Genomic DNA, 16,150 nt, shown 5'->3' on the forward strand with positions numbered 1-16,150 from the left:
CCAACTTTGGCTTTCTTTTTCAACATTCCTCTGGCTATTCGGGGTCTGTTCTGATTCCATATAAATTTTAGGATTATTTGTTCCATTTCTTTAAAACACATTGATGGTATTTTGATAGGGATTGCATTAAATGTGTAGATTGCTTTAGGTAGCATAGACATTTTCACAATATTTGTTCTTCCAATCCCTGAGCATGGAACGTTGTTCCATTTCTTCATGTCTTCCTCAACTTCTTTCATGAGTACTTTATAGTTTTCTGAGTACAGATTCTTTGCCTCTTCAGTTAGGTTTATTCCTAGGTAGCTTATGATTTGGGGTGTAATTGTAAATGGGTTTGACTCCTTAATTTCTCTTTCTTCTGTCTTGGTGTATAGAAATACAACTGATTTTTGTGCATTGGTTTTATATCCTGACACTTTACTGAATTCCTGTATGAGTTCTAGCAGTTTTGGAGTGGTCTTTTGGGTTTTCGACGTAGAGTATCATATCATTGCAAAGAGGGAGAATTTGACTTCTTCTTTGCCAATTCAGATGCCTTTTATTTCTTTTTGTTGTCTGATTGCTATGTTGAATAGCAGTTGTGATAGTGGACTCTCAGTTTTCCCCAGTTGAGAATGATATTTGCTGTGGGTTTTTCATAGATGGCTTTGATGATATTGAGGTATGTACCCTCTGTGCCTACACTGTGAAGAGTTTTGATCAAGAAAGGATGCTGTACTTTGTCACATGCTTTTTCAGCATCTATTGAGAGGATCATATGGTTCTTGTTGTTTCTTTTATTAATGTATTGTATCACATTGATTGATTTGCAGATGTTGAACCAACCTTGCAGCCCAGGAATAAATCCCACTTGGTCGTGGTGAATAATCCTTTTAATATACTGTTGAATTCTATTGGCTAGTATTTTGGTGAGAATTTTTGCTTCCGTGTTCATCAAGGATATTGCTCTGTAATTCTCCTTTTTGATGGGGTCTTTGTCTGGTTTTGGGATCAAGGTAATGCTGGCCTCATAAAATGAGTTTGGAAGTTTTCCTTCCATTTTTATTTTTGGGAACAGTTTCAAGAGAGTAGGTATTAATTCTTTTTTAAATATTTGGTAGAACTCCCCTGGGAAGCCATCTAACCCAGGCTCCTGTTTGTTGGGAGATTTTTGATGACTGCTTCAATGTCCTTAATGGCTACAGATCTGTTCAGGTTTTCTGTTTTTTCCTGGTTCAGATTTGGTAGTTTATATTTCTCTAGGAATGCATCCATTTCTTCCAGATTGTCAAATTTCCTGGTGTATAGTTGCTCATAGTATGTTTTTTTTTAAGATTTTATTTATTTATTTTATAAGATTTTATTATTCTGCCTACAAGTAGGCAGAAAGGCAGACAGAGGGAGAGGGAGAAACAGGCTCTCTGTTGAGCAGGGAGCCTGACGTGGGGCTCGATTCCAGGATCCTGGAATCATGACCTGAGCTGAAGGCAGCCACTTAACTGACTGAGCCACCCAGGGGCTCCACTCATAATATGTTCTTATAATTGTTTGTATTTCTTTGCTGTTGGTTGAGGTCTCTCCTCTTTCATTCCTGATTTTATTTGGATCCCTTCTCTTTTCTCTTGGATAAGTCTGGCCATGGGTTTATCAATCTTATTAATTCTTTCAAAGAATCAGTTCCTAGTTTCATTGATTTGTTCTACTGTTCTTTGGTTTCTATTTCATTGATTTCTGCTCTGATCTTTATGATTTGTCTTCTCCTGCTGGGTTTAAGGCTCTCTTTCTCCAGCTTCTTTAGGTGTAGGGTTAAGTTTTTTATTTGAGACCTTTCTTGTTTCTTGAGAAAGGCTTGTATCACTATATACTTTCCTCTCAAGACTGTGTTTGCTGTGTCCAGAAGATTTTGAATGGTTGTGTTGTCATTTTCATATGTTTCCATGAATTTTTAAAATTCTTTAATTTCCTGGTTGACCCATTCATTCTTTAGTAGGATGCTCTTTAGCCTCCATGTATTTGAGTTCTTTCCAATTTGCCTCTTGTGATTGAGTTCTAGCTTCAGAGCCTTGTGGTCTGAAAATATGCAGGGACTGATCCCAATTTTTTTTTGTACCAGTTGAGACCTGATTTAGGACCCAGGATGTGATCTATTCTGGAGAATGTTCCATGTGCACTAGAGAAGAATGTGTATTCTGTTGCTTTGGGGTGGAATGTTCTGAAGAGATCTGTGATGTCCATCTGGTCCAGTGTGTCATTTAAGGCCTTTCTTTTCTTGTTGATTCTTTGCTTGGATGATCTGTCCATTTCAGTGAGGGGGGTATTAAAGTCCCCTACTATTATTGTATTATTGTCGATGTGTTTCTTTGATTTTGTTATTAATTGATATATATAGTTGTCTGCTCCCATGTTAGGGGCATAGATATTTAATTTTTCTTTTTTTTCAGCATAGCAGTATTCATTGTTTTTGCACAACACCCAGTGCTCCATGCAATACGTGCCCTCCCTATTACCCACCACCTGGTTCCCCCAACCTCCCACCCCCACCCCTTCAAAACCCTCAGGTTGTTTTTCAGAGTCCATAGTCTCTTATGGTTTAGGGGCATAGATATTTAAAATTGTTAGATCTTCTTGTTGGACAAACCCTTTGAGTATGATATAATGTCCTTCCTCATCTCTTATTGTAGTCTTTGCCTTAAAATCTAATTTATCTGATACAAGGATTGCCACCCAGCTTTCTTTTGATGTCCATTAGCATGGTAAATGATTTTCTACCCCAAAACTTTAAATCTGGAGGTGTCTTTGGGTCTAGAATGAGTTTCTTGTAGACAGCATATTGATGGGTCTTATTTTCTAATCCATTCTGATACCCTGTGTCTTTTGATTGGGACATTTAGCTCATTTAAATTCTGGGTAACTATTGAAAGATATGAATTGAGTGCCATTGTACTGTTACTATATATTGTCTCTGTTTCTTTCTGGTCTGTTACTTTTAGGCTCTCTCTTTGCTTAGAGGACCCCTTTCAGTATTTTCTGTAGGGCTGGTTGGTTTGGTGTTTGCACGTTCTTTTAAGTTTTGTTTTTCCTGGAAGCTTTTTATCTCTCATTCTATTTTCATTTACAGCCTGCTGGATATAGTATTCTTGGCTGCATATTTTTCTCATTTAGTGCTCTGAATACATCATGTCAGTCCTTTCTGTCCTGCCAGGTCTCTGTGTATAGGTCTGTTGCCAATCTAATATTTCTACCATTGTATGTTACAGACCTTTTGTCCCACGCTGCTTTCAGGATTTTCTTTACCACTGAGACTTGTAAGTTCTACTATTAGATGATAGGGTGTGGATCTATTTTTATTGATTTTGAGGCAGGTTCTTCTGGATTTTGATGCTTGTTCCCTTTGCCAAATTAGGGAAATTCTCTGCTATAATTTGTTCCAATATACTTCTGCCCCCCCTCTCTTCTTCTCTGTGATCCCAGTTATTCTAATAATGTTTCGTCATATGGTATCACTTATCTCTTGAATTCTCCCCCTGTGGCCCAATAATTGTTTTTCTTTTACTCAGTTTCTTTATTCTCTATCATTTGGTCTTCTATATCACTAATTCCCTCTTCTGCCTCATTTATCCTAGCAGTAAAAACATCCATTTTTTATTGCACCTTATTAATAGCTTTTTTGATTTCAACTTGGTTAGATTTTAGTTCTTTTATTTCTGCAGAAAGGGATTTTATTTTTCTAGTAAGGAATTCTCTAGTATCTTCCATGCCTTTTTGAGCCCTACTAGCACCTTGATAATCATCATTCTGAACTCTTTTTCTGATATCTTACTAATGTCTGTATTAATTAGGTCCCTAGCTATTGGTACTGCCTATTGTTCTTTTTTTTTTGTGTGGTGAGTTTTTCTTTTTTTTTTTTTTATATATTTTTTTACTTATTTATTTGACAGAGAGATCACAAGTAGGCAGAGAGGCAGGCAGAGAGAGAGGGGGAAGCAGGCTCTCTGCCAAGCAGAGAGCCCAGTGCGGGGCTCGATCCCAGGACTCTGAGATCATAACCTGAGCCGAAGGCAGAGGCTTAACCCACTGAGCCACCCAGGTGCCCTGTGGTGAGTTTTTCTGCCTTGTCATTTTATCCAGATAAGAATAGATGAATGAATGAGAGAACAAAATACTAGAAGGGCAAAAACGACCCCAGAAAAACATACATTAACCAAATCAGAAGAGACCTGAAACCAGGAGGAGAAGAAAGGGGGAAAGAAAGAAAGAAAAAAAAAAAAAAAATATATATATATATATGCGTGTGTGTGTGTGTGTGTGTGTATAATATATATATGTATTTATATACACACACCCATATAAATATTAATGTAAATATTAGGCTAATACTTATATTAATATTAACATTATTAATATGATCCAATATATTAATTATTAAAATTAAATATTATTTTTATTTTAAAATTTAAATGTTAGTGTTTATTATATTAAATATTAATATAATATAAATATGATTTATATTAGACTCTAATATAAATATTAGACTGGCAAATAGAACAGAGCTGCACACTTGATTTTGGCTGTATGTGGTCTCTTAGAAGTAACTACCTCCCAATATTTTAAATAAAGAAAAACTTATATATATACAAAAAGAAGGACAAACACGATAAAGGCATGGAATATGACTGTAAAGATAATTTAAAAAGATTTTTTTTAATTTTTTCTTAAAGATTTTATTTATTTATTTGACAGAGAGAGATAACAAGTAGGCAGAGAGGCAGGCAGAGAGGAAGGGAGGCAGGCTCCCTGCTGAGCAGAGAGCCCAATGTGGGTCTTGATCCCAGGACCCTGGGATCATGACCTGAGCTGAAGGCAGAGGCTTTAACCCACTGAGCCACCCAGGCACCCCTAAAAAAGATTTTTAGAAAGGAATTGATAAGATAAGAAGTTGGTTTAAAAAAAAAGGAGGAAATAATGTGATCAGGGTGGAGAATAGAACAAAGCCATGCACTTGATTTAGGATATATTTTGATTAGAAGAAATTGTATTCCAAAATTTTAAGGAATAAAAGACCTATATGTATACAAGAAATAAGGTTAAATACAATGAAGGGATAAAATATGACTATAACAATGAAAATTAAAAGATATTTTTGAAAAGGTGTTGATAAGATAAAATAGTTAAAAACATTAAAATAGGAAAGTGGAAAAATTTAAAAAGTAGAATAAAAAAAATAAATTTAAAAAATTTAACTTTAAAAGACTAAAGGATCATGGGGGAAAAACCATGAATTCTATGTGTTGCTTTCCCCTAGCTCTGGAGTTCTGCAGTTCTCATTGATCAGTGAACTTGGTCTTGGCTGGGTGTTCTTGCTGATCTTCTGGGGGAGGGGCCTGTTGCAGTGATTCTCAAATATCTTTGCCCGTGTTGGAATTGCAGTACCCTTACCAGGGGCCAGGCTAAGTAATCTGCTTGGGTTTGCTCTCAGGAGCTTTTGTTCCCTGAACACTTTCTGTAAAACTTTGGAGGATGGAATGAAGATGGAGGCCTCCCAATCTCTGGCTCTGTAGGAGCTGAGAACTCAGGTTCCCCTCTCCTTAGTGTGCCCTCAAAGTAAAGCAGTCAATCCCTCCCGTCTCCCTGGTCTCCGACTGCACTCTGAGCTCACCCGGCCTGTGACTGAGTGTTTTTATCTCAGGCAAATGGCCCCATTTAGAGTTTCCAAACCTAGGAGATTCCTGCAGCACGCTCCTGCACTGGTCCTTTTGGAGGAGGAAGGAGGGGGTCTCCCCTCCTTGGATCTGCTGCTTGTGGGGTCCCTGCTTGAAGAGCAGTAGTATGACTGTGCCTTGGATCATGGTTTAAATTAATCCCAAGCTGAGAGCCCACTGCTCAGCTTTGTCTCTGCTGCCATTTACCCTGCTCCATTACCTGGGACCTCTACCACACTCAGACACCCTGTGTCTTTCCATGACCCCATGGGTCCTGAGACAACACTGACCCAGCGAGGGCTCCACCCCTTGCTTAGCCTTTGAAGCAACATCCAGACTTCTAAAAGTTCCAATTTTTTGCTGCGCTGCTCTCTTACTTGCCAGGAGCCGGCCCCTCCTTGCCGATGTCTATGGTCCCGTCATTTAGGATTCACTTCTCTGTACGTCCTACCTTCTGGAAAGTGGTGGATTTTCTGTTCCTGGTGTTGCTGCTCTTCCTCTCTTCTATCTCCTGTTGAATATATTGGTGTTCAGAATGGTTTGATAATAATCTAGCTGAACTCCTGCCTGGGACCTGATGATATCTTGGTCTCCTATGCCTCCGCCATCTTGCTCCTTCTCCCTAGAACCATTACTTTGGTATGAGCATTTGTGATATTTATATTATAAAGTGTTATTATTTGCTCATAGATCTATATCTCCTGCTGGAACCCTGAGTGCCTTGAGAGAGGGAACTGTATTAATATTTTTTGTCAACTGAATTCCTACTCATAGAAGACTTTTAGAAAATGGATGTTGAAAGAATCACTTAATATCCTAAACAAGCTCAGCAGCTTGAGTGATGCTACTAGGGTACATTTCCTAATTTGAAAGGGAAAGTTCTTCTTTATGTTAAACCAAAATCAGCCTTTCTTCTTCCTGTTTGTCCTCTGGATTCATAAATTAAATGTCTACTCTCGTCCATATTGTAATTGCCTTTTTTCTTTAGTTTGACACATTTTAATATATTTTAATTTTATATTGATATAAGAACAGTAACAAAGAGATCTAGAAGAATAACCATTAAATAGTAAGAGAGTGAATCACATTATATTTACCAATCCCTCTCCCCCATCCCTGATCAAATAGCCAAGAAGCAATCCATGAGTGCACTTGCAGGTAGGGCTCTAGGTGGAATGTTTGATGGTTCCCTGAGTTTGTTGTTGCTGGTGGATCCAGAATTACTGGGTAGAGGCCTGTGGTGGATCATTGCAGTGGAGCAGCTGTCAGCCTTTGTGGATCTTGGCTTTGGACTGATGCTTGGGAAGATGGGTGAGGTGGTCATGGAATTGCTGCCCAAAGACCTGCTTCCACAACTCACTTTCCAGAGACTCCAGTGGGAGAAAGTAGTATGTTCACCTGTCATTTTCTTATTGGTGGTTCTTTTTTTTTTTTAACTTTTTATTTACATTCCAGTTAGTGTATTAATTATACTAATATTATGAAACTAAAATTAATGAAACTAGTATTAGTTTCAAATGTACAGTTTAGTGATTCAGCTCTTCCATATAACACCCGGTACTCATCACAATAATCCCCATCACCTACTTAACCCACACCTTACTCCCCTCCCCTCTGGTAACCATCAGTTTGTTCTTTGTAGTTAAGAGTCTTTTTATGACACTCATAGTGGAGGAGATAAAGGAAAAAGGATTAACATGGGGGAAATCACTAAGAAATGATACATTTGCATCTCAAATATTTTAACTTAAAACATGCAAATGTGTATTAATTTACTAATATTTTATTATGGAACCAGTATCTTTTTGTTGAACATGACTTCACTGTTGTGTAGCTTTTTTTACTATCATGTATTTTATTGTTAACCCTTTTATCCCAGAGGCAACAGATTCATCATCTACAAGTTCTAGTTTCTGTTTTCTTAAATGGAAGGAGAAGTTAGACATTTTTAAAGCAATAGAATTGTAGACTTTTCTAGATTTTTACTCTTCCTCCCTTTTTCCAATGTTCTGTTGTTGTATCTCCCATGTCTTAGCAGTTCATTTCTTTTTTTTTAACAACTGGCTTTTATTTTGTCTGAAACTTTTAGTTTCAGGGGAATAGCAATTTGTATTTCCTTGGTTTACATACTATTTAATTAAATTATGTAACTAAAATAAGGTATAAGTGGCATAAACAGGTCTGTGATCAAATACAGTTGACTCTTAGCACGTTTCTGTGCATAGGAACAGAGGTGTGCAAGTTTTCAGACTGCTTTAAACATTCACACTACTCACTGGCATTAAGAAGACCATGAATATGTTTTTATTCTCAGTTTTTCTCAGGATTAATTATTTTGAAGTTTCTCATGATTCTGCTGATATTTCTTCTCCTCTTAGACTATGGATCTCTCTAATTTAGAGTAGAATAGAGATAAATCATGTTTAGCTTTTCTTCTGATAAAGTCCAAGGTATCAATTGTCCAGAAAAAAAAATGAAACCATTGGAAAAAAAAAAAGAAACAAACCCAGAACTGGTAACAAATATAAGGGCCTACTTAATTGTGAGGCTCTTTTAAACATAAAAAATAATAGTAGAGTAAAGCTTAGTTTCTTTCCTCTCAAGTGTGGTCTGGACTTAGTGACTCATTTCCAGGGAATAGAGTTTGCAAAAGGAGGAATAGTAGCTTTATTGCTATTACTTACCTGGTAGATACTGGCTGGCCAAATGTTCAAGTTTAACAGCACCAGTGGTAAGTCATCTTGATTGAGAGAGTGTACCCTCTGATAAAATGTGCTGAGAAGGTCACTTCACTTCTGTGATATTCTTTCCCAAACCTGTAACCCCAGTCTAATTTTGAGAAAACATGAAACTTAAATTGAGGGATATTGTGTAAAACACCAGACCCACTGCTCTTCAGAAATTTCAAGGTCCTAAAAAATAAGGACAGCCTAAGAAAATGTAGCAGACTAAAGGAGACTAGGGAAACATGATGACTAATGGCAGTATGTTATCATGAATTGGATCCTAGATCAAAGGAAAAAAGGGCAGTAATGGAAAAACTAGGGAAACCCAGATAAAGTCTGTAGTTTTGACAAATATTCCATGGTTATATAAGATGTTAACCTCAGAGAAAGCCAGGTGGAGTGTATATGAGGACTATCTATACTGTTTTTTTGGTTTTTTTTTTAAAGATTTTATTTATTTATTTGACAGAGAGATACAAGTAGGCAGAGACGCAGGCAGAGAGAGTGAGAGGGAAGCAGGCTCCCTGCCAAGCAGAGAGCCCGATGCGGGACTCGATCCCAGGACCCTGAGATCATGACCTGAGCCGAAGGCAGCGGCTTAAACCACTGAGCCACCCAGGCGCCCCCTATCTATACTGTTTTTGAAACTGTTCTGTAAATTTAAAATTACTCCCAAATAAAAAGTTTATTGCAAAATAATTAATGGGAGAAATCACAGAAGAAAGGGTTAGGTAATTTGAAATTTAAGACAAACCCAATTTAAGGGCAATAACATTGAAAAAGTATTTGTCACAGATGAAGGATGAAGGCTAATATTCTTAAGATAGAATATACTTTTAAAAATTAGTAAAAACATACTAATACCTCATTAGAAAACAGTCACTGATCACAACTCACAGAAGAAACATGCTGGTCAATAAATATGAGAGCTAGTTCAATCTCACTAGTAATTAAAGAGTTGCCAATTAAAGCGGTATATATGGAGAATATTTTTACCCCTTATGTGGAAAAGTGATAGTATTCTGAAGAAGGTAGGTGGAAGAATTATAGAGTCATATAGCCTTTCTGAAAAGCAGTTTGCCGATATGTGTGAGGTTTAAAATAGGGATATCATTTGTGATTGTGATCTCACATTTGCAAGATTTTTTCCCAAGGAAATAGTCAGATATGTATACAAATTTTTTTTCTTTTTAAAAAATATTATTTTATTTTTTCAGTGTTCCAAGATTCATTGTTTATGCACCACACCCAGGGCTTCATACAATACGTGCCCTCTTTAATACCCACCACCAGGCTTACCCATCCCCTCACCCGCCTCCCTTCCAAAACCCTCAGTTTGTTTCTCAGAGTCCATTGTCTCTCATGGTTTGTCTCCCCCCTCTAAGTTCCCCCAATTCACTAATCTTTTCCGTTTCCTAATGTCCTCCATGTTATTCCTTATGCTCCACAAATAAGTGAAACTGTGTATACAAATTTTTTAACAGGAAGGTTCATCACAGGGTTGTTGATACTGAGAAACTGAATATCCACCAGTAAGGGAATGATCTAAAAGTTTTGGCAAACCTGTAGAATAGAATGGAGTCATTAAGAATCATAATATAACTAAATAAACAGTGAAAGCAAGGTACAGTTGGTGTATAACTTCTGATCCCAGACTGCATACATGCATACAGTTATGTTTCTTGGAAGGATTGCAAGGAAATAACCCATCCTTTACAAAGTACTTACTTGTCTTTGGGTGGTAAGGAAAGGATGATTTTTATTTCTTTTACACCTTTATACATTTTCAAACTGCCTAGGGTAAGTATATATGACTTATATAATCTGGGGGGAAAAAATCATCACTGCAGACAATGTGGTTAATGAGTTTCTTTTATCTTTCATGCTGATTTAATTAAGAAAATGCTGCATTTCCATTTTGTTCTTTAAAAATTGTACTTCCTCTCTCTACTAGGAAGCTCCTCAGGGTGCTCCCATTGCCGAGTGAGAACTGGGGAGCTCTAGTTGAAGAATGGTGTTGTCATCCTGACCCCTTTGCTAATAAGCCTCTTCATCCACAAGAAAATGACTGTTTTATTGGAGACTCTTTCTTCTTGGTGAATTTAAGAAGTGATTTATGGCAGCCAAGACCTGAACTAGCCCCAGTGGAGACACAGTGTCCTTCTGAGAACCATTTTAAATTGGTAAAATATCTTTTCAAAATAAATGCTATTTTGGAGGTTGGCTTAGAAACTGGCTTCTCCTATCTTTTCTTAATTACAGCATGCTATACATACTGTTCCAAGGACCAAAATCCATGATTTTCAACTGTCTCTATTCACCAACTCTACTCTGTTGATAGAGGAAAAGCATATGGCCTTAGACCAGAACAGCTTAGGGCTGGAGGAAGAGGACTTTTTCATGCATAGAATTGGGAATGTTACCTTTTTACAAACCAAAATGCCCTACTTTCTTGTTTTTAGGACAACATACCATAATCTATATAGTCTGGTTTGAATTAAAAGTGTTCTTTTATTCTATGATATGTACTATACAGTTAGGCCTAGGTATTTCCCTGTGTCTGCCCCTAGTTAAGACTTCTGCTGATGTCATAAAAGCAGATGCCATCAAGGAAAAAGAGAGAGTGGAGGAGTCCAAATGTGGAAATGAAGCTTATGCTGCCAACTCCAAGTTGTTGGTGGACCATGTGAGGTCAGCTGCCCCTTGCTATAGAAGTTGCTTTAAGGAGAAAGCAGCTTCCTTTCACTGCAGAGAACAAGTGGTTTACCTTACTTTAAAAGAAAATCAATGGCATTGACTTGGCCCTTGTGAGAAATCATTCTCCTGATGGCAAGTCAATACAGATCTGATTTAAAAAGTAAAAAAAATCATTGCCAGACAATCTTCGTTTTAACAACTGATTATCGGTAGGAATAAAAGCATCGTACATTAAATTTCATTTAATTTTTGTAACAAAAACTAAATCACTTCAGGAAATGTGCATTAGTTGGGCAGTTCTCAGGTTTTAAGTTATAGAACTGTTTTATATTTTAAGGGCAGATTAAGGAAGTTCAGCAAAGATTGAAGTTATCAGAATTATTTAAGTGCCTTATCTCTCGCCATAAACACACATCCCTTTACCTAAATATGGTTCGTTTAAAATGATAGTACTTTATCCTTGTATAGTTTTCAAAAACAAATGGTAAGAAGTTAATATAAATCTGTTATGTTTAAAATGGTTATGTTAAAATTGTATTTTAGTCTAAATTTATAGACTAATACTTCACTGTCCTATGTGTTTTAACTTTCATTCTCACAATTAAGCTCTGAATTTTAAAAATATTTGCAAGATGTGAATGGAAGAGGAGAGGAAAAAGATTAAATGAGAGAAACCATGAATTTCCCTTCCGTATATGGAAATATATTCTTCACACTTACGTCTTTATCAGTTATATGATGTCATTTACAAGAATTTCTCTTAATTGTGAACAGCCATCCTATGTGTTAAAGGAAGACCCTTCATATTCAGAGGGCACAGTGTTTAGTATCAAGGAGAGTGTGGGAAACTCCTGTCATGACAAGCTGCTTTGACGAGATTGTTTCCAAGTTAGCCTAGATGGAAGTTCTCTTTAATTGCATATCACAGCCGTTGAAAGAGTATGCCTGTGACCAAAATAGTAACATATACTTGGAGAGACTGCTTAAACAGTGCTCTCAAGGCTCCTGTGGGAACAAGACTGTGTGCTCTGTGCTATTGAAAACCTATTTCTCATATCGCCAAGTCTAGCCATCTAGCAGGGTTTTGAAATGTCACATGGTGACACAGCATCCTAATGATATCTCTTGGGAAACATTTTTTTTGGTGAGACAATATCAAGGGTCCTTAGAAATTGAAACAACACAAAGGGAAATAAAAACGAGGACAGGAGGCTAATCCACATCTCTGAGCAGTGGTGCCGCCTCTCAGATATATTGATTTAATTAGTCTACAACAGGGTCCTTCTTTGATGTTTGCTCTGTCGATGTCGAGTTCCCACACTGTTAGGCTGCTTCACTGCACAACTTGCTTTATTATTTCCTTTAAGGATCAGTCAAGAGAAATGCATTACGAAACGGAGTTTCTCTTTCAACAGAATTTCGAGTGTTACCATATTTTAATTAAAAAGCTCCCATTTTAAAAATAGCATAAACAAATAAAATCCAACACTTATTTCTTTCCCTCAATACCCCATTTGAGTATACAGGATGTTATTTGTGCCTGTTAATGTGGTAGTATATACCTTTCTTTTGTTATCAAGAGACTCTTGAAGATTTCCTTATTTCTTGCATTTACTTATTGTTATGCTATTTTTTTGTGTTTACCAGCATCTTATAATAGGATGATAAAGATGGCACTTCAACTTTTTATAAGATTCATAATAGTATTCTAGACTTAGAAAGTATAGTCACACTGTGACTTCACCCTGTTTTAAGGAACAAATGAAATTGAACTTTGATTATATTACATTTGGCAAGTGTGACTGATGACTTTGCTTTTTTTTCTTTCTGGGGGTAGTTGGCAATAATTTATTGATTTTGGTCATTTGTTTTGTTAAATCCATAAGGCTTTTTTTTTTTTTTTAATTTTCTTAAAATACTGTGTTGAGCTTTGTTAAACATTCACAAATGTAAAAAGGAATCGTAAACTTCAATATGTCAGTCCTCTTGATTCATAAACTAGGCTTCCTTTCTCCCTTTAATTCCCTCCCACCGACCCCGCAGTTTAAAGCAAATCCCAGACATGTCATTCCATCCCATATGGATTTTTCTTTTTTAAATAGCCACAGTGTGTTTTCACATTTGACAAAATGACCAATTATTAGTTGATGATAAAATGCAGACCATATACAGATTTTATCAGTTCTATTAAAGATACCTTCTACTATCTGAATCAAAATCACACATTTGGTTGTTTGAGATCATTTGTGTTTATTGATCATATTTTAGAATCCTGATTACCAGTGTCCTGAAAAGGTAGACTGCTTTTTTTTTTTAAACCAATAAGTAACCACTTTTCCTACTTCCTACTTCATTACAAAGCAAAATGTGCTATAACAGCAATTATAAATGAAATATATAACAGAGCACCTGATGAAAAATGTTCTGCTCGAATAGAAAAATTTCTTCTTCTCTAGCATTGCTACTTCTATTCCCTGTATTAGTTTTTAGTAAAGTCGTTAGTTTTTGGTAACATTTAATGAGGTTGGTTTGATTTAACTCATACAAATAGGTCCTTTAAAAAGTGTGTTTAATACCAATTTGGAGCCATACCCATAGATTTTATTGTAAGAAAACATGAAGCTGCCCAAATGTCAAACTTTACAGTTGAGCATGCCTGCTTTCAGAGCTGTCTTCTTCCTATATCCTTGCCTACATCTGAACAGATTGTCTCCTGTCTTAGTTTCTATGTCTGTGGCTATGACATTTTTTGACCTCTAATTAAATAAGAAATACATATTTCTAAAAAGATCTTGTTTATTTGAGAGAGAGAGCACAAGCAGAGGGGCAGAAAAGGAGAGGCAGACTCCCCACTGAGCAGGGAGCCTGATGCAGAGCTGGGTCCCAGGACCCAAGATCCTTACTTGAGCTGAAGGCAGACACTTAACTGACTGAGCCACCCAAGCAACCCAGAAATAATTTTTTATATCAAGATCTGATAACACATATGAATAAATGTCAATTAAAAGTTTCTTGAAGCAGTACTTATATTCTATTTGAAGTACTATGATATTTCTATACTATTTCATCTTTTTAAATTTTTTTTATTTTTAGAAAGAAAGAGAGCTAGTGTGGGAGGAGGGGCAGAGGGTGAGGGAGAGAGAGAGAATCTTACGCAGGCTCTACACCCAATGCAGAGCCTGACATGGAACTCCATCTCATGACCCTGTGAACATGACCTTAGCTGAAATCAAGAGTCAGACACTTAACCCACTGAGCCACCCAGGTGCCCCTCTATTTCATTTTTTTTTTTTTTTTAAATGCAGGCTGTAACCCATTGAGCTGATTCTATGACTTAGTTTGGAAAACACTTGCCATAGTGCTTGGAAGCACAAGTTTTATTTATCTATTTATTTTTAAAAATTTTAAATTTAAATTCAATTAATTAACATGTATTATTAGTTCCAGAGGCAGAGGTCAGTGATTCATCAGTCTTATATAATACCTACTGCTCATTATATCACATGACCTCCTTAATGTCCATCACCCGGTTATCCCATTTCCCCATTGCCCCCTTCCAACAACCCTCAGTTTGTTTCCTAAGATTAAGAGTCTCTTATGGTTTGTACCCCTTTCTGATTTTGTCTTGTTTTATTTTTTCCTCTCTTCCCCTATAGTTCTCTGTTTTGTTTCTTAAATTCTACATATGAGTGAAATCATATGACAATTATCTTTCTCTGATTCACTTATTTCACTAGTTCCATCCACATCATCACAGATGGCAAGATTTCATTCTTTTTGATGGCTCAGTAGTATTCCTCTGTGTGTGTGTGTGTGTGTGTGTGTGTGTGTGTGTGTATGTGTGTGTACATACACCACATCTTCTTCATGCATTCATCTGTCAATGGACATCTAGGTTCTTTCCATAGTTTAGCTATTGTGGACATAGAAACACAAGTGTTAGCAACAAAGGGATCTAGATTCAAATATCAGCTCTATCAGTTACTAGCAGCACATTCATGGAACTCAATTTAAATGTGCCTCTTATGCAGCTTTTCAGGACATAACGATTAATGCCAAGGAAAGTGTGATGGTACTCAAACTTACCTTAATCAGTTAAGATTCCTTAGGTCAATACACACATTATCCCACATCAGAAAGGTATTCTTTCCTTACTTAGACCAGCACTCTAGTCTGTGGTTTCCCAGGAGAGATGACTTCAGGTGGCCAGAGTTGCAGAAATTTCTTTTCCCTGCCCACTTTTATATGACTTCTGCTGTATATCTCTGTGAAAAGAATGTTGTAGGGCTTTAACAGAGATTTTGCTATGGATGTGAAAAAATTTTTTTTTCTTTTGTAGATTCTTAATACACAGTGGCTGTCCAGTAAAAGGCAAAAAATTGGTCCCTTTGTGGGAAGGTATGGGTCAGCCTATCCTGAATGATGTGTGCCAAAAGTATATTTTGTTTGTGTAACCTCCACTTAGTACTTAGCATGTGCCCAGGACAGGGCTTTATAATATTCCTTTATAAATCCTAATAAACAATGCTAGGAGTTAACTCCCTTTTACAGGTGAAGAAACCAAACTAGGTTAATTAACTTGCTCAGGTACTACATGTGTGTAGTAAATAACAGGGCTGGGACTGAAATCTAGGAAGTCTGGTCCATACTCAGGGCTCTTAACCACTATGCTATTGCTTATAACATAATCTCTTATTAAAAAAAAACTACAAAGCAGTAACTTTTTTTTAAATTGAGGTATAACTGACATATAACATTATGTTACTTTTAGATCTACTCTTAGCAACTTTAAATATATAATACAGTATTATTAACTGTAGTTGCCATGCTGTACATTACATCCCCATGACTTCCATGTTTTGTAACTGGAAGTTTGTACCTTTTGACCCCTCACCCATTTTTACCACCCTACCACCAATCTGTTCTCTGAATATAAAAGAACTTTTTTTTTTTGCTTAATGATTAGAGGCATGCTAGCCCTTTAAGCTGTATCCCAAATGATGAATTTAGATTTTTGAAGTTTAAAAATGCTTCAGGAATTTTTCTCAG

At 36.6% G+C, this 16,150-nt stretch overlaps 1 protein-coding gene across 5 annotated transcripts in view; it reads left to right on the forward strand.

Annotated features, from left to right (window-relative positions):
* The window catches only part of UBE3D (ubiquitin protein ligase E3D), a 166,995-nt gene that overhangs the window by 22,034 nt on the left and 128,811 nt on the right, over positions 1-16,150 (forward strand). For all 5 annotated transcript variants that reach the window (XR_006818258.1, XM_046004316.1, XM_046004317.1 and 2 more), the window contains one exon: positions 10,359-10,587. Coding sequence is in view for 4 of the 5 variants with exons in the window: in XM_046004316.1 (XP_045860272.1) it covers positions 10,359-10,587 (229 nt within the window). In the remaining variant the exon portion in view is untranslated. The remainder of the gene's footprint in view (positions 1-10,358; positions 10,588-16,150) is intronic.

This window comes from Meles meles, chromosome 5 (assembly GCF_922984935.1).
Source record: "Meles meles chromosome 5, mMelMel3.1 paternal haplotype, whole genome shotgun sequence".
NCBI classification, from domain to species: domain Eukaryota; kingdom Metazoa; phylum Chordata; class Mammalia; order Carnivora; family Mustelidae; genus Meles; species Meles meles.